The 23,345-nt window shown below is 38.8% G+C and overlaps 4 protein-coding genes across 9 annotated transcripts; 2 read left to right on the plus strand and 2 right to left on the minus strand.

Moving 5' to 3' along the window:
- Positions 1–491: 491 nt before the first annotated feature.
- On the minus strand, positions 492–2,749 carry LOC103400169 (patatin-like protein 2). The gene is made up of 7 exons (XM_008338840.4): positions 2,581–2,749; positions 2,227–2,408; positions 1,933–2,122; positions 1,604–1,765; positions 1,177–1,479; positions 888–1,060; positions 492–788 (listed from the first exon to the last, which is right to left on the minus strand). The coding sequence occupies exons 1-7, from the start codon at positions 2,710–2,712 to the stop codon at positions 710–712; spliced, it is 1,221 nt and encodes a 406-aa protein (XP_008337062.2). The 5' UTR covers positions 2,713–2,749; the 3' UTR covers positions 492–709.
- Positions 2,750–6,149: 3,400 nt separating this feature from the next.
- Positions 6,150–12,297, plus strand: LOC103455991 (uncharacterized). Of its 2 annotated transcripts, none has more exons than XM_008395608.4 (10): positions 6,150–7,090; positions 7,426–8,583; positions 8,735–9,889; positions 9,985–10,026; positions 10,264–10,340; positions 10,839–10,923; positions 11,030–11,113; positions 11,245–11,346; positions 11,428–11,526; positions 11,729–12,297. In XM_008395608.4, the coding sequence occupies exons 1-10, from the start codon at positions 6,335–6,337 to the stop codon at positions 11,837–11,839; spliced, it is 3,669 nt and encodes a 1,222-aa protein (XP_008393830.2). In that variant the 5' UTR covers positions 6,150–6,334; the 3' UTR covers positions 11,840–12,297. The 2 variants fall into 2 exon arrangements, 1 of the variants encoding a protein (XP_008393830.2); XR_532215.4 differs by having other exon boundaries at positions 6,181–7,090; positions 10,264–10,303.
- A 368-nt stretch (positions 12,298–12,665) lies between these two features.
- On the plus strand, positions 12,666–14,912 carry LOC103455993 (probable inactive heme oxygenase 2, chloroplastic). 4 transcript variants are annotated; one of them, XM_008395609.4, is made up of 5 exons: positions 12,666–13,325; positions 13,441–13,664; positions 14,051–14,158; positions 14,263–14,398; positions 14,503–14,912. In XM_008395609.4, exons 1-4 carry the CDS (start codon positions 12,755–12,757, stop codon positions 14,362–14,364), a joined length of 1,005 nt encoding a protein of 334 aa, XP_008393831.2. In that variant the 5' UTR covers positions 12,666–12,754; the 3' UTR covers positions 14,365–14,398; positions 14,503–14,912. The 4 variants fall into 4 exon arrangements, with proteins under 4 accessions (XP_008393831.2, XP_017178586.2, XP_017178587.2 ...); XM_017323097.3 differs by having other exon boundaries at positions 12,682–13,355; positions 13,441–13,682; XM_017323098.3 differs by having other exon boundaries at positions 12,685–13,355.
- A 394-nt stretch (positions 14,913–15,306) lies between these two features.
- On the minus strand, positions 15,307–22,898 carry LOC103455994 (uncharacterized). Of its 2 annotated transcripts, none has more exons than XM_008395610.4 (16): positions 22,555–22,898; positions 21,557–21,945; positions 21,186–21,411; positions 20,813–21,055; positions 20,566–20,681; positions 20,313–20,411; positions 20,118–20,205; positions 19,321–19,550; positions 18,178–18,362; positions 17,886–18,085; positions 17,027–17,359; positions 16,805–16,906; positions 16,324–16,621; positions 16,031–16,179; positions 15,674–15,958; positions 15,307–15,586 (listed from the first exon to the last, which is right to left on the minus strand). In XM_008395610.4, the coding sequence occupies exons 2-16, from the start codon at positions 21,853–21,855 to the stop codon at positions 15,374–15,376; spliced, it is 3,066 nt and encodes a 1,021-aa protein (XP_008393832.2). In that variant the 5' UTR covers positions 21,856–21,945; positions 22,555–22,898; the 3' UTR covers positions 15,307–15,373. The 2 variants fall into 2 exon arrangements, with proteins under 2 accessions (XP_008393832.2, XP_028949899.1); XM_029094066.2 differs by having other exon boundaries at positions 21,802–21,945; positions 22,555–22,866.
- Between the last annotated feature and the right edge of the window lie 447 nt (positions 22,899–23,345).

Here is a 23,345-nt window from a genome sequence, read left to right on the forward strand (position 1 = left end):
ATTCATCCTCATCAAATCCTCCCCACAAGGTAACCTCCAAATATTCATGCAAAATAGAATTAATTACCTAAATTAATTAATTGATTTTCTAATTAATTTCTTAATTGATTGCAACATATTATAATTACACCCTAAAACCACTAAATGTGGCCGGTTCCCACCTCTCCAAAGGGGGCCGGCCACACCCCTATAAATACTACTCCATTTCTCCAAAAACCTAGGTGGAATCCTCTTGCAAAATTCTTTAAATTCTCTAAACATTTTTCCCTCAAAATTCTAACTTTGGCATTGGAAGTTCTTCGGCCAAAGCCCCTCTCCCCAACTCATGGTAGGCGCGTGAGGCTCTTGGCTTTGACCTAAGGTGTTAATTGTTTTTGCAAGTGCATTTTTGTCTAAAAACAAGAATGAAGAAATTTGCATCCACATGTAGACTGTAGTCCATGTTTTTAAAATGAAAGCTTAATTTTATTGAGGAACCAACAAGCAACAAATTAACAAAAAGAATGAATATATCGAATACAGAGAGATCTATTACAGTGATATCCCAACAGGATTTATTCGAACACAAACAAATATTGAAAGACTGAAGTATATATGGTGGCCATTTGCCCCCATGCCCTCGAACTATCAATAATTTATTATAATTTACATTTCCAAACAGTATAATTTAAAGAATTACGACTTGTTATCGTCTTAGGGTAACAATCAATCAGTAAGTACTTTCAGCATTCCCGTTGGTTGACCCTGCTTGGCGACTCCTCTTCTCTTTCGAGAGTAGTTTAGCAAACCTGAAAATTATAGTAAATTATATAGTTAATTAAGTTACAACTTCCCACTGATCATCATTTACATAAATAAATCTGCAAGTTTAACGATAAATGTTTTACCTTATAAGAGCCTCTGCATTTGTCTCATGATTAGAAGCCTCAAATTTACCGCTGTCCAAATTAACCCGAGAAACTTGTTGTTTCAATAGCCCTTCACCAACTTTCACAAGATTGGCCAAATTCTTCTTCGTGGCTATATCCACAGAAGATATGGTCCCATGAAGGGTATCATCCTACGTTTGGTATCAGAAATGATGTCAGTTTTGTGTGTTTAAATAACATTAGTCTAAAAAAGTTATACCAAAAAATCCATGGATAAAATGCATTTCGTATGCAACAAGTTCAGTACCTGAATTCTAAGATAGTTTTTTTCAGAATGAAGGGCTTGGAAAACTCCAGAAAGGTGAAGATCAACCATGTCAGCGCTTGCTTGACTGAAAACATCAATGATTGGGGTGGAGCCACCGCTGGTTAACCAATTCAACAGGCCCCATTTTGCTGCAGAACGTGCATGGTATTTCAGTTCAGCTTTTGATGAGCCAGTTCCTAATGATATCACTAGAAATCTCCCATAGTCCACAGGTTTCACGGGAAAGAGGACTGGATTCTCCTTCTTTATTTCGTTCGTCATTTCACAAACAGCAAGTAAAGTCTGCAAGACAAAAGTATTTTAAGTGTTTAAGTTATTCTAAACGCTAAGTTTACTTTTAAAAGCAATGGTGTAGATTGAGAGTCTCTGGCAATATATGTAACTCCTGCTCTAATATTATACATACTGGATTATTTGCAGCCACGCCGCCATCTATAAGGTTGAATTCTTTATCTCTGCCTGCAGCGTCCTTGGTTTTAAAATAATGAGCTGGAAGATAAGTTGGTGCTGCTGAGGTTGCAATCCATATGTCAGAGAGTAAGGCATTGTAGGATGGCTTCCTTTTCACCTGTCAATCAAATAATAAGCATATCATATTATATTACAACCATATAAGTAATTTGCTTAAATAATTTTTGGACATGAACAAATTTTACAGTGCTTCCACGTATAAATACTCTGGCATATACTAAAAAATCTTGAAATAGTGAATATATCAGAAAGAAGGTGAAGTACCCTATGGTTGGAGAAGACAGTTGGCTGGAGATTCTTGATGTCAAACGTGGGAATGACAACATTAGTCAATGTTTCATGTAGTTTTTTGTTGCCCATTTTTTCTCTGATCAAGCTATGCAGATATTTTCCATTGTATTTTGGTCCTGCTAGAGCTTTAATAATCTTTATCGTATAACGAAAAATTGGGCAACTGCAGTTTGAATCATTAGAGTAAAAATTATTATGAATAATCCAAAATATTAAAAATTATTTAAGTGGACATAATTAACATGTAATCAATTAAGCATGCATTACGTGTTCTGGGGGAAGATTTTAGGGCAGTGATGAAAGTAGAAGTCAATTATATCTTTGGCGGCGAATAGTGGGCGGTTATTCTCGTTTGGGGCTGCGAGCATAGCAGTCACAAGACCACCTGTGCTTGTTCCTGCAATCACATCAAAATAGTCGGCGATTCTTGCATCTTCACCATCCAGCTTCTGCAATACCATCAATGACATTAATCTGCTATTAGTACTTAATTATATTCATTTAATTAAAGTATTATTATAACATAGATGGTAAAGTACTTATATATATATATATATATATATATATATATATATATATATATATATATATATATATATATTGACAGACAGTCTTATATACCTGAAGTTCAGATTCAAGGAAAGCAAGAATGGTTGCCGGAATGAGGCCTCTTATTCCGCCCCCATCGATACTGAGAACTCTGACCATCTTTCCTAAGACTGGGGGGCGCCCTACGCTACCGCTTCTTTCCATCAGATGAGAGAGAGAGAGAGAGAGAGAGAGAGAGAGAGAGAGAGAGAGAGAGAGAGAGAGAGAGATAGAGATAGAGATAGATTTTTGAGTTATGCTTTGAGAGATGTAGTCTTCGTATTTATAGACTCGAACTTTCGTGCATGCGTGTTTCTGCATTGTAAATATGCAACCTCCCTGAATTGCCTAGCTCGTCCTTCAGAAATTAGGCGAATTAACTAATGTATAGCTATATTCAATCGACTCTTTAATTACAAAGGTCGGACTGACGATTATTCTAGTCTTTATAGATTGAGTAACCAAACGTAACACAACAATCCGGCAAGCTCCTATATACGATAAGAGAGATACTTGACTCCAGAAGAATTATAGAGAAATTTCCACAAAAATTACATCATAGCTAATTCAAGGAATTTTTGTTTATGATCGGAACTGTTTATATTATTTGACACCTTGTATAATAATCTCTATAAGGAATTTTTTTCTTCAGCCTCCCCCAGACTTGTGGTCAGGGGAGGCTGAAATGCCTCTGTGAGTCTTCCCGGCCCCCGAAAGAGGTGGATAACCATGGCTTGCCACCAGTTGTCCTCATTTTTTTTCAAAAAAAAAAACTATAATAAATAAATAGACAGTTCGTAATACTTTTCTTGATTCCGATCATCTGGCTTTATACATTTCGATGACTAGAATCTCCTACCAAATTTTATGGAGCCAATGTCCAGCTTGATGAGGCTCTTGCGTATGTTATATACTCCTGCATGCAACATTGACTTGTAAATGTTCATGTAGTGCCTCAAGGCTTATATATAGGGTAATATTAAGTAGACCAAATTTTTAAACCAAATTTATAAGCTAAATGGTGTGTCCCAATAGCAAAATAAGCACATTAATCAACACTTAAAAGTAATAATCCAATTATCAACAACCATATCATTTTATTTACAAAATTAAATTTCAAAATTTAGTCTCCCTGGCATCACCTTACCCTTGTATATATGCTCATGCATAAATGGGAATAACTATTATGGAGCAAAAAATAATCCAAAAAATCTTAGAGCTGACACATACATTTTTACCAACAAATGACAATAATGGTCTTATTCAATTGGTAAGGCCATATTTATTACGCGCGCAATTCAACCTTGTTGAAGACCTGAACTGCTCGCAAGTGTCTCTCTATCACAGTGGTGGAGATGAGTGTTGCTCTTGCACCACGGCGTAGGTTTGAATCATGTTGGCTCCCTAATCTAACATCTAATTTAACAAATCTATAGTTTGACAAAAAAAAAATATATTTGCTCACTACAATCTCATCAACCTCCCTGAGAAAAGTCAAACATATTAAAAATAAGATCAATCACCAAATCTTATCTTTAATTAAATGAAGACCGCTTCCTCAGACAAGTCTAAGTAAGGAATCACAACCAAATTCAATCAGGCCCAGATTCTACAAGATATTATTATTCAATATTATCTTCGTGATAATTCTTTCCTATCCAACATATGATACAACTTGGCCAATTAGACGATGACACGTGCATGGCAAACCCTACACATGCGGTGAGCCCTATGACCTATAAATACCTCAGTCTCCGCCAATTAATTGATAAGCAAGACAACGAATTTTTGTTATCACAACTATATATTTCATTTATTCAATGTCATGCAGCCGTGTTTCATTAATTCAGTTCAACAAACAGAAAAAGCGATTGAATTTATTCCATGCCATTGTCAACCAATTGGTCTTACATATGCCAGTAGGCAGTAGCCAATTCAACAATATCAGGTTGACACATAGGATAATATGTAGCTTTATCCAATAGGACTTCAAATTCTTCTTTTTAAAGAGTGAAGAATATTCATCTCTTAGCTTGTAAATAATTAGACTCTATCACGTGCCCTAAAAAACGAACCAAAACAGTCAGATGTTGGTTTTAAATCAAACTATTGAAATAAGCCAAACCCTAAATTCAATTCCGGGTTTGAAAAAAAGGAGCAAACGAATTATTCTGTTTCAATTGAAGGATACTTTTTTTTGGTAAAACAATTGAAGGATACTTTCATCTTCTTGTTTAATTATTTGGGGTTTTTTTTTAATTATTGAAAAAGACAGGTTTAAACTTACTATTGGTCTATATAAATTAGGGTGGATATGAAGGTGCTCCTTAGGGTGAGGACATATTCTCTCTTACACTCAAAACATAGTTCGAGTTGCGTCACCCGTCCAGTAAGTGTTAGTTGTGTATTTATTCTCATCTTACATAACAACAATACGTGGGATTGATGGACTTCGTATTCTTCTTCGAAATTGAAATCAAAATCCATATGACTTCTACATAACATAAAATAAATGAGTTACTTTCATTTTTGCCCTTTAACCTTAGAAGTTGCTCTAGCGACCTAAAAATCAAAGGGGAAGTGGTAGGCCAAGTCAAGCTCGACCAAATGCCCATGCACATTGTTCTAAAAATCGGCCTAGACGTTGGACAGTGGCCAACCGTCGAGATTAATGCATAATCGGAAGCAAAATCAGGATAGGGATTAGGCTGGCGCCGAGGCGGGCGACTAGGTGGCCTAGGTGGTCTGGGAATTTCAATATTTTCTGGTTTCGAACTTGAGAAAGGATGAATGCAGATCAACTGTGTTATGGTTTTTCTGGACTTCCTGAGCTTCTGGTTTGTGTTCTTGCAAAGAGGAAAAAGATGAGAGAAAATTAGTTTCTCTTTCTTCCTTCCTCGCCCACGTGACCACTCTCAAACTGTTTAAGTTAATATTATTATATTTTTTTGGTTTCTGTCCACTCAAGTTTGGACAGCTAGCATAAGCTGCTTGACTTTAAAAAAAAAAAAAAGTTGTTAGTCCATAGCATCAGGTGCTATTGATTTTTTCTCATTAAAAAAACATAGATTGTCAGGATGATGTTGCCCATCTTTATGCGTCCCAATGTTCCACTTTTCTTTTCATACCCACATATTTGACACTTTCATTTCTCTTTAAATTCAAAATAAATTATTATGATCTCTAAAAGATATTTTATAAATTAATACATACTTGTGATTATTTGAACTTCTATTTCATACCACCAAATTCACTAAGATACTAAAGATATATATTAAATTTACTTAAATCCGCCTAGTCCGCCTAGGCCTCAACTTACCGCCCGACTAACGTCTAGTGTCTTTTAAAACCTTGCCCGGGCAAGATATGCCCAACTTTCTACCTTTTATTTGATGCTCATGTTTTACGAGTGGAGTTCCCAAAGACAATTCCCTATGCAAGGTGAAAATTCTGACTTAGCAAAAGGCATAAACTTGGGCTTTATGAAAATAAAGAGAAAATTCTGACAAAAAAAAAAAGTAAAAACCAAGCGTAGCCGAGGCCCATCAGGCCCAGTTTACGAGCCCATACCGTTACTTGAGGCAGAGGTTCGCATATCCCCCAAGAAAATTCCTCTCTCCGTAGACCCTTGAGTTCCCCGTATAAATCGCCAAATTTCCTCCCGCCATGGAAAGCCTCCCTCCGCAACGCCACCACCTTCACTCCCCTCTTCTCCCTGTTTTCTTTTCTTTTCCCCCAAACTTAAAATAATCATTTCCCCACAATCCCCAAATTCCCAATTCCCCAAATGTTGCTCCGCCTCTGTTACACAACCCGCCGCTACTGCCACCACCTCTTCCCCCACCACCGCCGTCATCACAATCGCGCCCGTTTATTTTCCTCATCCGCTTCCAGAAACCCCAACGAGCCCCTCAGCAATCTCAAGAATTCCAATCAAGTCCAGCATCCTCCTTCTGTTCTCCACCGCCGCTTAAACCCTCTATATCCTATCCCTCTCGCTTCCTCTCTCCCTTGCACCGCCGCCATCGCGCTCTCCGGCACTCTCGCCTCCGCCCTGATCGTCTCGTACGTCTTCGTTTCGACGGACTCCGACGACAAGTCGTCAAATTCTCTATATGACGGCGTACGACACGCCGTCCTCAATTCCACCGAGTCGTTTAGGAAGCTCCTCCACCACGCCAAACAGACCGGCGTCGCCGCCTCCGTTTTGTGGCACTCTCTCAGCTCCGTCTTGTCCTCTGCCAACCACGAGGTCCGCTCCGGCTTCGAGCTCCGGGTCGCCGCGCTCCTTGCCGATATCGCCGCCGCCAATGCCCGCCGAAGGTCCGCCCTTGTTGGGGCTGGAGGTGGCGTCGTTGTCGATTGGCTGCTCGAGTCGGTGGCGGTCCCAAGAGATGGCTGTGGGACCCAGGCCGAGTCGGCTAGAGCTCTCGCCTTCTTGATCGCCGATCCTAATGTGTCCGCCGCCGTGCTCGGCAGGCCCGGCGCCGTTCCCAATCTCTTAAAGTTCATTTTCTCCTGCCAGCCTCAGTCGTCTAAGAAGGTGAGATTTCTCCATTCTTCTCTTGAATTTCGTTAAATTCTTCAAATTAGGAAAATTTTGTGCCTTTAGCATTTGCGCATTGAGTTCGTTTTTCGTTATGAACGTTGGCGTTGTCTTTCTATTGTGAACTCGGAGCACTAGAATAGTAACCGAGATCAACATGATAAAGACGATAACTTTCAATAGGGAAATGCTTTGAGGCAATTTCCAGTGAGTGAGTATCGGTAGGATCCTTTGAGCCCCATTTTAATTAAAATCACTCGAGCTTCATAACCGAGTTTGTTGATGCGTTTGGTTTTGTTTTAATATAATCAATGGAATTTCTGTCTGAGCAGCGTGCAAGACGCAGTTCACTCGATGTTTATGAAAACTTGAAAGGCAGGAGCATGCTTGTAGCTGCCATTATGGATATCGTCACAGCCAACTGTGATAGTTTAGGAAAAGTGTCCTTTAAGCCATCCCTGTCAGCGAATGCTGAAACACGGGATATAGCAGCTGCCATTCAAGTTATTGAAGATGGTGGCATGCGTTTGGACGAGTCACATGAAAATGATGACGAAGATGGGGACACTGGAATGAAGGGGATTGGTATTAAGGTTCTTGGGGGTACATCAGTTTTAGGCCTATCAAGAACAAATGGAGTTATGAAGCTGGGAAGTGTTGAAACTAGTGAGGTGGGATCAGAAAGGGTTACTCCTCATAATCTTGTCCTGCAAAATACGCATGAAAGTTTGATAGCACAAATTAATCTGTCTTCTGCTGTTGTTCCTGGCCTCTGGGATGATTTGAATTGTCAACATGTTGCTGTTCCTTTTGCTACTTGGGCATTGGCTAACTGGGCGATGGCATCAGAAGTGAATAGATCACGGATACAGGAACTGGACGCTGATGGGCAAGCTATCATGACTGCTTTAATGGCGCCTGAGAGATCAGTTAAATGGCACGGAAGTTTGGTGGCTCGCTTGCTATTAGAGGATCAGAAACTACCCCTGATTGATTCAGTTTCTGATTGGAGTTCCAGTCTTCTTTCTACTGTTTCTCAGGCAACCAAAAATGAAGACATTCCTTTGGCTCGGGTGGCTTTGTCAGCATTCTTGATTTCTGTTGAGAGGAGCCCTGAAGCACAAAAGATTGTGATGGAGAAGGGTCTTCATCTGATGAGAGACACTGCGAAGCGGACGATGAAGCATGATCATGTGCAAGAAGCATTGTCAAAGGCATTGGAATTGCTTTGTTCTGGGGACTTGCATTTACCTCTTGAAGAAGGCCAAAGGTGGTCTGCTGTTTTGCTTCCTTGGGTGTTTGGAAAATCTTCCTCTGACACTATACGTTTGTCAGCGATAAAAATCCTTTCTCGCATTCTCGAAGATTATGGACCATACTCTGTACCCATTTCTCAGGGATGGTTAGCTATTCTTCTTACTGAAATTCTGACTGGGAAAAAGGCATCATCAGTTAAAGGAACACCTCAGGCTAGATCTGTCAAAGTGAAGGTCTGCATTCTTATTTCCTGTTTGCAAATTCTTTTGTACCTTTAAGAGGGTTGCTTCCAATTTTGCATTATGCTTAAACCAATTAAAGTTTCATATCTCTCATCTAGTTTTGTTTAGAATGTACATAGTAACCTTAATTTTTCTTTTGCAGACTCAAATTGATCAGTCAAACATGCTTTCCGCTTCACAGACTTCTAATCAGTTAGTGGCAGCTGTTGTTAATCTAGCAGGAAATCAGCTAGGAACAACCACTGATTCTACTGATACATTTCCACTGGCAGATCTTCTTTCCGCTGAACCTTTTTCCAGGCCATTTAAAACTCTAGAGAAAGATAGTTTGCCTAAGGTTAATGCGGCAGATTCTGCAGTGGCAACTCTGAAGGGAATCAAAGCACTGACTGAAGTTTGTGCTGACGATTCTTTATGTCAGGAGAAACTAACAGATTTTGGAATCTTAAGTTTGCTGAGACGGTTTTTGTTACGTGATGATTATGAGAAACTTGCTGCCATAGAAGCGTATGATGCTTCTAAGACGCTTGAGGCACAAGAGCGAACTTCAGTTGTTCCTAAAGAGTCATCTATTCCAGATAGTAATGGTCCATCTAGTGTCCAAGTTCCACCTACAGCTCACATCCGTAGGCATGCAGCTAGGCTGTTAACAATTCTCTCGATACATCCAAAAGTCCAGAGAGTCATAATAGCGGATAAACCTTGGTGTAAATGGCTTGAGGATTGCGCTAACGGTAAAATCTCAGGTTGTAGTGATCTTAAAATTCAAAGTTATGCTAGAAAAACACTTATAAATGTATTTTGTGGTCGCCAAATTAATAAAGATTCTGCAAATGGTGACGTTGCCGACTCTGGTATTGCAAACGGAAACAAAAATTGTCCCCGTTATGATGACATGATATTCTTAATCAATCCTGAACTTTCCCATTGGAATTGCCCTGAAAAAAGTGACCAAGACACAAGTCCAAGCGATGCATCCTCTTCGGATGAGGCAATTTCTGTTGAGGGTGTGGATAAATCTGTGACCAGAATTTCAGATGATGTTAACATATCCAGTTCTGTGAATGGATCTCAAAGTAGTGCAGACACAAGGGAGCCTCTTCTGGATATTGTTTTTGTCCATGGCCTCCGTGGAGGCCCTTATAAGACTTGGCGCATATCCGAGGACAAGTCATCCACCAAGTCTGGCTTAGTAGAGAAGATTGACCAGGAAGCAGGAAAGCTAGGTACATTCTGGCCAGGTGAATGGCTTTCATCTGACTTCCCTCGAGCTCGTATGTTTACCCTTAAATACAAGGTTTGGTCTGGTGATGGTTGTAATAAATTTATTATTTCTTTTATATGCTGGTCCCCTCATTGGCATCTAACTCTTTATCTGAATGATATATGCAGACAAATTTAACACAGTGGTCTGGCGCTAGCCTGCCTCTTCAGGTTAGTGTATTTGGTTGACGAAAATTGGTCTCTATAGTGTGTTAAGGGCGCTAGTGCTTCAGATTCTAATGACTTCAGGAGTGTATTGTTTTGTAGAACATATGAATCTGTGCATGAGTTAATTTTAGGAAATGATTTTTGGTTTCACCAACAATTCATGTTTGAGTCTCTGGCTGATGGAGATGTTTTTAGCTTCTTGCAGTTTCCAATTGTCTTCCTTTGTTTTGGATTGTGCAGGAAGTTAGCTCAATGCTGTTAGAGAAGCTTGTTTCTGCAGGTATTGGGAATCGACCTGTTGTTTTCGTGACTCACAGGTCTGTATAGTGTTGCTTGTGTGTTTAAATGTATCCCACTGGTGTCCCATTTTCAGTTTTCTCATACATTAGCCATAAGATATATATTTTTTCAGTCATCACACGCACACATATAAAAATAAACTCCTCTTTGTTTTTTCAATTTCGAGTTCTAACTTTGACCAATTTAAGGATGTCTTTGTGGTCTTGTGTGTTGTCTTAGAGTTTTTTGTATCCCAAAAGAAAAACGAAACAAAAGTAAAGGGAGCAGGTGCTGCGGACGTTTTTCTTTTAAATGAACGTTCTGGTAAAAACCAAATGTGGTAGACAGTCTAACAACTGAAGGATATAGTCTTTTAAAGTGTCTTCCTTTTCTCCCTTCAAATTTTAGTGCAGTAATTAATGCGATCTTTCTCTTTTTTTTATGAACGGTTCACAGCATCCTTTTATTACTAAGGTTTTATACATTATATTTTATAGATGATTTTAAATAATGTACTAGCTTCCTCTTGTTTGCAGCATGGGAGGTCTGGTTGTCAAGCAGATATTACATAAAGCAAGAGCAGATAATATTGATAACCTTGTGAAAAACACCGCTGGAGTTGTATGCACCTCTCTATAATTGAATATTTCACTTACAATGCAGTTCTTCTCCCACCTGCGTATTATTACTTGTTATGTGATAAACTCATGTTTTATGCTGGCTTCAGGTTTTCTATAGCTGCCCGCATTTTGGAAGCAAACTTGCAGACATGCCTTGGAGGATGGGACTGGTGTTTCGCCCAGCACCAACTGTTAGTATATGATCTTTACAACCACAAAGTTTTCCATTCCAATAGTATCACATCGCTGGTTCCCAATGTTACAACCAGCAAATCTTGACGTATTAATAATGTTAATAGAATTATTTCTTGATGTTTCCTAGATAGGGGAGCTAAGAAGTGGATCTCCAAGATTAGTAGAGCTTAATGACTATATCCGCCGCCTTCACAAGAAGGGGATGCTTCAAGTCCTTAGTTTCTGTGAGGTAGTCCAAAGTTGTGAGGCTGTGCTTGTGTCTATTTGCGTCTTTGTGAACTTGTTAATCATGTAATGACTCCTTTTGCAGACCAAGGTAACTCCAATTGTTGAAGGCTATGGCGGATGGGCCTTCCGGATGGAAATTGTATCAATCGAATCAGCATATCCTGGATTTGGTGATCTCGTTGTAAGTATGACTGAACGAGTATAGATCACCTAAAGATCGATTAGGTTTAGGGTTGACTAACTTGCTTAAAACCAATTAAATAAATCGATTAGGTCATCCCCTAAAAATGATATATAACGAACTAGAATATCTTAATTTCGTTAGTGTTCCATACGCGACATGTCTTTTTATTTTCAGCATTAATTTTGTAACTTTGGAACAGGTATTAGACTCAACAGATCACATAAACTCATGCAAACCACTCAGCCGCACCGATCCCTCATATACAGAGATATTACAGTTTTTGCGGAAGCTGAAAGCAAGCCAGAAATGAACAGGCAATAGTGCAAAGGAAGCATGCCTCAGAAATTATGTTCATGAATCGTCCAAATCCAACACCACCAGGCGTCCCTGGTGGTTTCTGATCCAACAGGGATCAGGTCACCGCGAGTCACGCCTGGCCGAGCGGAACCAAAAGCATATTTTTGACACATGATAGTTAAGTCAGGTATCTTTTATGTATAACAGAAACTAATCCGCTCCAACCCGTAAGCGGACTTGTTACGTGAAACTGCAATTGCCATCTGACAGAAGCGGAAAGACGGCAGATTGTTTTGTACATTCTCCAGAATCGCTGCCGTTCTTGGTTGTACTCATTAGCATTGTTTTATTTTTTTTGTAGAAAAGCACCATAAACAAGGCAGTTGTATGAGATCATATCCATGTAAAACTCCGTATTAGTAAAGATTTCATTTATACGAAACGAAATGAATAAAAGTTTTATTGTTGCAATTGTTTGTCTGGTTTACTTAGACTTATTCCGATTGGAAAAGAAACTCTCAACTCAAACTTTTCTCTCAACTTTCATACTTGATTTTCTTTTTCAAGGATTATTTGTTCTTGTGATAATCCAAAACTCAACTATTTGTTCTTGTGAAATTACAATTGTTGTGCCCGTTGTGAGTTATCGATAATTAAGGTCGTCTATCATGTACGACGATGCCCGTATCGAAAATAAATGACCGCTTAATATTACGGTCTAATAATATTCTTCTTCATTTGTAAGTGAGAAGTTTTAATCCGAATCTTAATATCAGCGAGTTCTTAATCAATTTTTTTCCTACCCCCTTAGAAGAGACAAAGTTACTAACAACTGATATAAGTTGGGATACGTCGGTAGATATAAAGGGTGGAATGAGTTAAGGGTGCTCGTGACACTGTTTGCAACATAACGCCATTATCTTCTGCAATGCAAATTATGCAGTGCGCAACGATGTCGTCGTTAATGGAGAAAGCCGTCTCACCATCAATCGCTACTTTCTTCTTTCCGCACCCCCATTCGTCGAATGCCTCAACCATTTCAACCAGAAAGTTTCGTCGTCGAGCCCCGCCGCTCCGCTGCTCCGACTCGAGCGCCGTCGCTTCCACGTCTCTTTCTCCGCCGCCCATTTCGACGGCGAACACCGGTACGGCGCCGCCGGTGGTGAGGAGGAGGATGAGGTACCGGAAGCAGTACCCAGGGGAGAGCAAAGGCATCACTGAGGAGATGAGGTTCGTCGCCATGAAGCTCCGCAACATAAACGGCAAGAAATTGAACACCAACAGTAACAATTCCTCTTCTGATGACGATGACGGCGATGGTGAAAATGACGATAATGCCCCCGTCGAGGACAACAGCTCGGAATCGGATGCCGACGGCGACGGGGGTGAAACGGAGACTTGGCGGCCGAGCTTGGAAGGGTTTATCAAGTACTTGGTGGACAGCAAGCTCGTCTTCGACACCGTCGAGCGCATTGTCGATGAATCGAACGACGTCGCTTGTGAGTTTATGGCTGATTTCATTTCATCACGTTTGTGTCTTTTCTTTTTTTTTCAAATTAATTGGGAATTTTAATTACAAATTAATTGGGTATTTTTTATTTTTCTTCAATTTAGATGCATATTTTAGGAAGACTGGATTGGAGAGATCGGAGAGTCTCTCGGAAGATCTCGAATGGTTTAAGCAGCAGGGCAATGTGATTCCAGAACCCAGTAATCCAGGAGTTTCATATGCTAAGTATTTGGAGGGGCTGGCAGAGGAGTCTGCCCCATTGTTCCTCTGCCACTTCTACAACATCTACTTTTCACATATAGCTGGTGGGCAGGTCATTGCAAGACAGGTACTTTTCGATTTTTCGGTACTTCCAATCTTTGCCCATATGATTCAAAGTCTTGAATTTTATTATGATTGTTCCGAATTCTGAGGCGGCGTTGGTGAATTTGCGTAAATTCTAGAGTACATCAATGCATGACATACATTTGCTGAATTTGCGCTGAAAAATGTAACGGATTTTGGTGTGCGATTCTAAGCCACGTAAAATGCAATGCATTGATGTAGAGTAGAAGGACTCCAAGTTATTGACTTCTTTCAGTCTCTTTCGTTAAAGCATGAAGGTTTTGATCCATGTGTGGAAAAGATGAGGTTTTTTGAGTGTTTTTTCCAGGACCAAATCAACTGACTGGTAGCTACTTTTGCCTTCTGGAAACTGGGATTGGTGAATTTTAGGTATCTGAGAAGTTGCTGGAAGGAAGGGAGTTGGCATTTTGCGCATGGGAAGAGGACGTGCAGGAGTTATTGAAAGGTGTTCGTGAGAAGCTCAACAAGCTCGGAGAGGTTAATGCCTGAGCAACTATTTGTGCTCACTTCGGTTGAGTTTTCAATTGTGTTTAGTTCTTACTAGTACTTAGAAGTTGGAAATTTTTGTTTCGTGACTACAGCACTGGACGCGAGATGACAAAAACAAATGCTTAAAAGAAACAACAAAATCATTTCGGTATTTGGGGCAGATAGTTCGTTTGATCATCTTGGAGCTCAAGTAATCTGAAATCAAAATGCTCGGGATCTCACTCATTGGTACGGCTGGAAGATAGTTCTTTACCCTCGTGTTTTGAATTCCTCTGAAATTAACAGATTCCTTATTATTCAACATCTTGTCAACTAAAATTTTGGTTTTGCAGAAACTGGATGAGGTTCAGGACTTCCTAAGGTTACCACACAGGGAGCTCAAGAGCCGTCAGGTTAAGATACATACAACGCCGGTGTCAAAACAAGTCGAGGACTGGGAAGATGTGGAGAGAACACTCAGAGGGACGTCGTATGAGAGTTTCATGCATGCAAACTATCAACTGCATTCTTCAGTTTCACCCCCTAATTTGGGTTCATCACTCTCTCATCAGTTTGAAATGTACATAATTAACCACTTCAGTTCAGAAAATCAATTTTTTTTTCTATTTAAATTTGTTGTTGATTCATATTTTTATTTTTAATCCTCCAGCTTTTCTTTTTATCAACTTTTTCGTATTTTTCAGCAGAACTTTTTGCTTTTGTAAATTTCATTGTATTTAATTGATTGGATCTTGTAAATGCACTTCCCTTGTCCTCCTTGGCCTTCAAAGTAGGGAGACTTTGAACCCTAAATCTCCGTTGTAGAATAGATATTCTGCTACGTAACCAGTAATATATCTTTTTGTATCTACATCTCTCGTTCCGGTTCCGGGTGTAACTCCTTGGCCTTCAAAGTAGGGAGACTTTGAACCCTAAATCTCCGTTGTAGAAGAGATATTCTGCTACGTAACCAGTAATATATCTTTTTGTATCTACATCTCTCGTTCCGGTTCCGGGTGTAAACAAGGGGATATATTGCCGATCGTTGTACCTAAGAATCTGTGCTCATGGCATGGACGACACGATTCAATCCGGAACCGATGCGCATGACGAAGTTTCTGTACAAATCGGGCAGGTAAAAAATTTAGGATGCAAAATATCACAATACAAACTAATTTTTTTTTTCCTATTGCTTTTCATTCATTGCTATCTAAACGAAGGGGGCTACAATAATATTACTGATGCATCACTTGCTCCAACATCAGTTTTATCTGTTTGTCGAATAACAAACTGATCAACGATTTTAACTGTATTTAACGGATCTTGTTGACCAGCTGACGCACTCCATTTGCTCGGAAATTTTCTAAGGTGGCTCATTTGTTCCGGCTGTTTTGGCTCCCGATCCCATTCAGGGTCTAGCTTCCATTTTTTGGGGACCTGCACGTTTTAATTTTGGATGTTAATTTTGAAAGGGCCTGAATATGTTATCGGAAAGAGAACCAGCACTGAGCATTGCTTTCTTACCTTATCGACTGCAAGAGTGTAAACTTCAAGATCGCCGTCACTGTTGATGTGAAATCGGGTGAAAGACTTGTAATTTGCAATTCGGAGAGAGGAAAAGGCTTCATCGAAGTGTATGTGAAGCCAATTAATGCAGATGTATAAATAACTTCCAAACACCAAAGAAACTACTGGAGTCGAGAAGACCCAGAAATAGAGGAACACGGAAGCATAATATATGACACCACCAGCTCTAGATAGTGATTCCATCCCAGTCTTGCATATATTGTTTCGGGTGACAGCCATAACCTGATGATATTACTTCATCGTCAATATATAACAAAGAAAAGGAATACCGAGTTTGCAAAGAGTTTTCCATACCTCTGGAACATCAAATGCAGACATGAAATACTTGATGCATGCTGGATAAAGGCCAAAAGTCCATTGTTCTATACGAGCTCGAAGGCCAGTTGGATCTGGAAAGTGCTCACTCTCCACCGATCGGTACCACTGATATAAAGTATGATAGCCTGAAAGTAAAAAGTACATCATACAGCATACAAAATCCAAGAACATGATTTTCATAATGGTAAAAATCATCGGATACTTAAAGGTGATCAGATAAACAAATGCAACAGATAAGGACAGAAAATAACAGAGAATATAAAGCTCACCTGAAGTTCCCAGTAGTTTATGCTGGATGCACATCTCAACACCCAGTTCCAACAGTAACATAAGAATTAGAGCTGCAGCCAGGTGCGCAGACACATGAAGAACTCCAATCATCAATCGTTTCTTCCGAGACACCTTAGAGGGGACAAATGTAACTGCCACAATTAGCAGCAGCAGGGCACCTGCTAAAGATACATAAGAGCGTGCCAGCATGTACATAAAAGCATTCCACACTGTTTGAAAGAAAGACCCCACGTGACCAGAAAATGAATCTTCTCGCAGGATATGACCAAGCTTACACTACAAAAACGAAAAAGGAAAATTACAATTTTCATGTCACAATAACAGAGTACGATCCCATCACTGGATAAGCAAATATAAAAACAATTTTGCAAGCTCCAAGGAAGGAAAAACACTAGTTTAACAAAGGTTGGTAAGGCACAAGTTATTTCAATAACAGCGAAGAATCAATCAACAACTCACCTGTGGGAACATAGAAAAAACCAATATGAAGTATATAATTCCACCAATAAAATCAAATTGCCAGTTCTTCTTTCGAAACTTTAAAATATTTCCCAGAGCAATCTGAAAGAGAAAACAGAACAAGAAACACACATTAGGACTAAGAATGTGAACGAAATAAATATAAATGTGAATTTTTATTGACAATCTTGGTCTCATAATAAATTAAAAACCGAAACTAACCCTGCTTGAATCTTCAAATGAAGGATAAGCAGCCTTGGTCTCATAAGAAACTCCACAAAATTTCTTAAAATTACTAAAAGTGTGAGTGGGATGTAGAAAAGCCCCACCGCAACCATTTACAATTAAATGTTGCACGGGAACTGGGCCATCTGTTTTAATAAATGAATGACGCATATAATGATGCAAATCTCCAGCCACTCGAAGCTTACATCTCCCTTTTAAATAATCGCATATCAGGTGCGCAACATTCTTTCCAGAAACATCATTCCAGTACCAATCAAGAAGCCAATTTGGTTCATGCGTCATAATGATTACAGAGTCGCCATTTCTAACCTGAAAGAAACATGATGAGATGGGAATGTTAACTACGATCAGAAAATTTTTGGAACTTGAAAAATTAGAAATAAGCAAACAGTAAAAAGCTCAACAGTGTCCCTGGTAAGCATATACGTAGTTTATGTAGGTTTACATGCATCAAGCACAGGCGTAGCTATCACATTGGTGAAACTCTCAATTCTAAGACATAATATACGACATTTCTACTTTTATAAACAGGGGAAAATATATATGAACTCATAGCAAGTCTAGTGCGAATCCTCTCCAGTTCACTATTAGAAAAACAAAAGCACCAGTCTCATCCTCAACCAACATATTGCTTGTGTAATGTTAACCATAGAAACAATTAAAAAAGCCATGCGTACAAAAATTGGATCCTTCTATTTACATCTCCAAAAAGTTAAAAGAAAAGGCAAAGGACAAAAGAAACAACTCACAAAATGCAGCACAACTTGAGAAGCTATGGGTGCCACTTTAAGTAAACCATATTGAAATTAAAAAGCAAAAGAAAAATAAGAAATACCTTGTTCTTAATAAGTTCTGTAAAGAATTTGAACTGGTACACATCAATATCACCATGGAGTGCGAGATCAAAACCAAATACCCACCATCTTTTAGGGAGTTGAAGAGCAAAATAACTCTTCTTTTGAGGCATAAACCACCCACCCAACCAGTTTTTATGGCATATATACCTCATGAATGTATTAAGTCCATCAAACCAATCTGTAATTCCAAAAAGAAACAAAGAATATTTACTAAACCATATTAACATTATAGGTTTTACAAAGATGTTCAGGCTAAGAAGTAAGGCGAACCATGGTTTCCAGGAATGACAAAACACTGAGGCCCATCGTATTTCTTCAGTTCAGACACACCACGAGGTAGTTCAGGCTTATCTACAGCTATATGCTCTTGTTTAGACCATGGAGGAGGCTGGAGAGCATACTCAAAAGGACAAAAGAGGCGCCTTTCATACGTGAAAGATGATGGATTAGGATACCTAAACATGTCAAATTCACAGATTATTAGATATTTAACATGATAAACTATCATTATCAGGTATGCCTTTATATTAAAATGCCTAAACAAAACAAAAAAACCAATGGAATGAAAGGTTGAAGTACTCATGACAAACAAAGGTCTGAATAAAACATGATTGGCATATGCATACGAAGGAAAGGTTGAAAAACATCGGCAAAACTTGAATGGAATCTTCAAATGAAACATCATGGGCATATTCATGTATTTAGGTAATTAACATTATCTTAACCAAGGTTCCAACACGAATTTTCTCTCAACCAGGGAATAAAGTAGACAGCACCAGCTGAGCAGCTAACCAATGTTCAACTGGTCAGTGAAATAGTGTAAGCAGAGAAAATGGTGGCAATGAAAAGCCAATATTGGACCAGGGCAGGGCAACGTATGATGCAGACAGCATTGAGGGCAATAGGGTTGTTAGTGGTGGTTTCATCATAGTGCTGCTCATCAACGTTTCTGATGAAATTCACATTTCCCACCTCAAACATTGGTTTACGTAGTCCACAAAACTCTAGTTACACTTACAACAGGGATATTCAATCTCAGATCAAACCGGTTCCAGGAGTAGTCATTGAAGAGAACTACCTTCAGTAAAGGTCTATAACTAAAAGAAATAGCCACCAAATCTGAAATCTTAACTTTAAATTCAAAATTTTTCTAGCATTTTTAAGTGTAAACAGATATTTGGTCTATAAGGGTTTGGATATTTGAGACTCAAAAATTAATTCATTTCATTTCATACCATGTCAAGAATACACTACTGATGAACTACTTTAGAGTAATCATTTAAGCCACAGAAAGAAGCTCACAAATCATCACTTATAATTTACGATGAAACAAAAATCTATATAATAAGTTAATAACTGATCAGCCATGCCAATGATGCCATATGTTAAATACAAATAAGAATGTCAACTTACGCAAGATCCCCTCCAATAAGAAGCAAGTCTCCACGTGGTAACTTCAGCATGGAATCATCTCTGTTAATATTAATGGAAGGTTGAGCAAGGAGCCGAGCCACAGAATAAGATGAGTTTCCACCATCGCCAGTATCAGCCATGAAGTCAAACCATAAATCATCCCTCTCGGCAAAGTTATCAAATAAAAGATCCTTTTGTTTGGCTCCATCATGGACCTTGTCCATAGCTGCCTGATCAGTGGAGAGGGAAACATAAATATGTCACTATATCATGGCCCTTATTTAAATTACAGAAGAAATTTCAAAACAAAGTAAATATTGACAAATAAAAAGACAGCTCATTTTAACCAAAGAAAACAGGAGATCAATTTTTGAAATTAGAATATATGTTTCATGATCAACCGATAATCAAAAATACATTTTTCTTCTTTCTATTTATTAATTAATTAGACTTATAAAAGACAACCATACAATAGCGTACCATAGAGATACTACTGACAAGAAGGAATATATAGAGACACTAATGTGAACAAGAAACTTCTAACCAATTAGACACTATTTGTAATATATATATATATATAATATATATATAAGGGAAGTCACAGAAGCATAAAAATTAAAATAGTAAATGGAAAAAATGGTTTCTCTGGAAAAGTAAAACAATGAAAAAAAATTTCTTGAATGCTACCATGTATATTGGAAAAATGAAATGATTCAAGTGCATGATAGGCATTCAAAATTTTGAGAGGATAATCTCAAAGCTAAGCTAGAATACAGAACATGAAGCTATGAGATTACCTGCATCATACGCATGTCAAAGCGGCCAACAAAGACGGTTACTGATACCAAGAGGTCAAAGACAGTCTTGAATAAATCAGCTGATGTTCTGCAATATAAACATCAGCAAAGTCAGCACAGCTCCCCCTGCGCACGAGAATAGAAGGGAAGGGAAAGAGGAGAGAGGAGAGACAGATAAACAGAGAAAGCATATACCCTGAATACCAAGGAACCATATCCAAAAAATCTGGCTTCATTTGCTTCTTCTTCGACTTCTGACGTTCTTCAACAGACAGGGGGTGAGTAAGAGCCCACCTATTTATTTAAGAAACAAATGAGCATGAGGCAGTTATAAAAAGAATTAAAAGGCATACGGCCATAAATCATTCATCTAACAAAATTTTTGTTACATATTTTCCTCATTTTCCATTAGTTTCATTTTTTAATCTGTTTTACAATCACCACTTACCCTGTTGATCTCTCCACTACATAATTAGCAATGTAGAGGCCTATGAATGTGGCCCATAACGAGTATAATGGGGAGATTTCATCCGATGAACCAGCACATGCACCATTGCATGCTAACTGAGAAATTAAAACATTAATAAGTATATAATCATAATAATAACAGAAAAAGAAGAAGCAAACGGTAAAAGTGTTTTTTTTGGGGAGGTGGTTGCAGAGGGGAGGGGATCCTTTTCTTGTTCTACATGTACCTCACCATAAATGACCCATTTGGACAAAAGTGGATAATCACTTGCAGATCCAACTGGAGCAAACCAAGATGAGCAGACCTGATCTTTCAACTCATTCATTCGGAGGAACTTCGAAAGCCATGTGTTCCTCTCATCTTTCTTCCAGAAATTAAACCAAGAGTTTCGTCGCACCAGTTGTCTATCTCTCAGAATAGCACGGTTGCCACAATGACTATAAAACACACAGCAGGCTACGCTAAGAACCTACATGAACAAAAAGCATGAATATAATACCCAAAGATAATATATTGATGCATAAGCATTTAAGGTTCTCCTGTACTACATCCTGAGTAAATATAAAATCATGAGTAGAAATGGTGTTACTGTAACTTACAGCACAATTTTGGAGAATGGTCAAAATTGCTGGCCTCCTTCCAGCAACACGCGACACGAGACCAATGTACCAAAGGCCAATGAATATAATGTGGAAGAAAAGAAGAAACAAAACAGAAGTGACAAATACATTAAAGCCCAAAGACAGATTCATCCTCATATCAACTCCCATTGATTGAAAACTAGGAAGATGATAGACAGCCGCAACTAGAATCCAGAGTATATACCTACAAAAGCAATTCACATATTTAAAACTTGTTTCGACTCTTAATGCTTTCATGCAAACTTATATACACTGTATGAGTACAGGTGTACGAATGTGAGACGGTGCAAATGTACTCACATTGATAGGATACAGAGACATGTACTTACCACCTACTGAAATTTGAATAGCTCGGTTTGATAGTCTTCCCTATAAATGGGGACGAAAAGAAATAGAAGAAACCCAGCAAGCATGCATACATAGACCACCATTTAATATTGTTGTCTAACTTTTCTATAAGGGTGTTGATGTTGTCGGATGAGATAAAAAAGAGGCAACCCACAACAACAGCAATTACGGCATGACGGGAATGTTCATGCGGATAAGGATATGTATGGGTTAGAATTGTCCTAACCCTCTCCATTTTTAAAGTGTCTAGAAAACCAACGGACTGCACATCCGACCCCATCGAATGTACACGCACTCCTTCAAGTTATTACAAATAAACCACACTACAGTCGTGATTGCCAGAATCGCCACATAGACCAACTCCGATATCCTGAGCACAAAGACAGATTACAAAAAAAAAAAGTCAATAAGTGGATCAAAATAAGCAAATTACTAATGTTTCATATTGTTTTACGTAGAACAAAAAGAAACCCAGATAACAAACGTGTGAAGGGTTCAAAATAAGCAAACTACTAACATCTTTCGGTCTCTCATCTTATACAAATGCACAAAAAGAACTAGTTCCAAGCTGATAATATCGTCTGCAATGCAAGTTAACATCGATACAAAAATTTCTATCAACCATACCACCAAGTTTGAACTAAAAATCAATACTTTTGAAAATAATTAGAAGTAACCCAATTCATTAAAACTGATAACAAAGCTAATCACATCGCCCAAAATGCAAACAGCTCAAACGACACCGTAAAGTTACTCAGAAGAAACTAACAAAGCAGACACCAATACGCAAGCAACCCAGATTTGAAGCAGAAAAACAGAAACTATACAGAGAGTATTAGGCACTAGGGTTTGATTCCAAAATTCCAGGAAACCCAAAACGAAAGGCAAACCATTGCAGAAAGCACAGAAGCAAATGAAAATCAAACTAAATTAATCACAAAATTATCAGAAACCACCGTCGGACGCCGGAAACACCCACCAGAAATTGATCCAAGAATGCTCGGAGACCTCTCAAGATTGAAACTTTTCTAGAGAGAGAGAGAGAGAGAGAGGACGTGGAGAGGGAATATGGGTATTGCTAGTAGTTGGGAATCCCGGGTATCTTTTTCTTTGATTTCTGAGAGACTCGACTCAACCGACTTGGCATTTAAGAACGTCTGCGAGGACACAAAAGCATTATTTCAACGGCATATTCTCTTTTTATTTTATTTTTGCGCCAAACCGCACCGGCCAGACTCTCACGCCAACGACCGTTGAAACCTTGAGTTCTATCATTTGGGCTCTCTCTCTCTCCCTCCCTGCCTCTTGCTTGCGTTTTCCGTTTTCTTCCACGTTTCCCTCGTGCTCTTGCTTTCGTTGCAGAGTCGTTTAGGCCGTTATTGGGTTTGTGATGGTGGGTTGGGCTTTTTTTTGGTGTTTGTTTTTATGGACCCTTTGAGATATTTCGGCCCTATTTTTTTACTTAAGCCCAATTTGATGGAATCCCGTTCGGATCCGACCTGATTTGGCTCTGTTGTCCACCAAGGACTGTTCTACTCGTATCATGAATTTATCTACCGTCGGTTAACATTTCGTCGATCTTACAGTTGTTATGCGATCGACTGAAATGGTTTGCAAGTGTTTTTAAAATGATTGATAGCTTTTTTAGTAAAAATGTTTTTGAGTTCTAAAAATGCTTATTTTTTTTAACAATTCACTTGCAATTTTACTAAAGATTAGTTTTAAAAATATTTTCACTAGAAGACTTTCTACCATTTTAAAAGCGTTTCC

Source organism: Malus domestica, chromosome 15, assembly GCF_042453785.1.
Source record: "Malus domestica chromosome 15, GDT2T_hap1".
In the NCBI taxonomy this organism is placed as follows: domain Eukaryota; kingdom Viridiplantae; phylum Streptophyta; class Magnoliopsida; order Rosales; family Rosaceae; genus Malus; species Malus domestica.

Coding starts and splice junctions, on each gene's coding strand:
- LOC103400169 (XM_008338840.4), bottom strand. CDS start 2,712: ATGGAAAGAAGCGGTAGCGTAGGGCGCCCCCCAGTCTTAGGAAAGATG. Junction 2,123..2,226: donor AAAATCTTCCCCCAGAACAC/GTAATGCATGCT, acceptor TTCAAACTGCAG/TTGCCCAATTTTTCGTTATA. Junction 1,480..1,603: donor GCGTGGCTGCAAATAATCCA/GTATGTATAATA, acceptor TTTGTCTTGCAG/ACTTTACTTGCTGTTTGTGA.
- LOC103455991 (XM_008395608.4), top strand. CDS start 6,335: ATGTTGCTCCGCCTCTGTTACACAACCCGCCGCTACTGCCACCACCTC. Junction 7,091..7,425: donor AGCCTCAGTCGTCTAAGAAG/GTGAGATTTCTC, acceptor CTGTCTGAGCAG/CGTGCAAGACGCAGTTCACT. Junction 11,347..11,427: donor AAGTCCTTAGTTTCTGTGAG/GTAGTCCAAAGT, acceptor CTCCTTTTGCAG/ACCAAGGTAACTCCAATTGT.
- LOC103455993 (XM_017323097.3), top strand. CDS start 12,755: ATGCAAATTATGCAGTGCGCAACGATGTCGTCGTTAATGGAGAAAGCC. Junction 13,356..13,440: donor GGCTGATTTCATTTCATCAC/GTTTGTGTCTTT, acceptor TCTTCAATTTAG/ATGCATATTTTAGGAAGACT. Junction 14,159..14,262: donor AGCTCAACAAGCTCGGAGAG/GTTAATGCCTGA, acceptor TCGTGACTACAG/CACTGGACGCGAGATGACAA.
- LOC103455994 (XM_008395610.4), bottom strand. CDS start 21,855: ATGGGGTCGGATGTGCAGTCCGTTGGTTTTCTAGACACTTTAAAAATG. Junction 21,056..21,185: donor CCATTCTCCAAAATTGTGCT/GTAAGTTACAGT, acceptor TTGTTCATGTAG/GTTCTTAGCGTAGCCTGCTG. Junction 20,682..20,812: donor AATGGGTCATTTATGGTGAG/GTACATGTAGAA, acceptor TTAATTTCTCAG/TTAGCATGCAATGGTGCATG.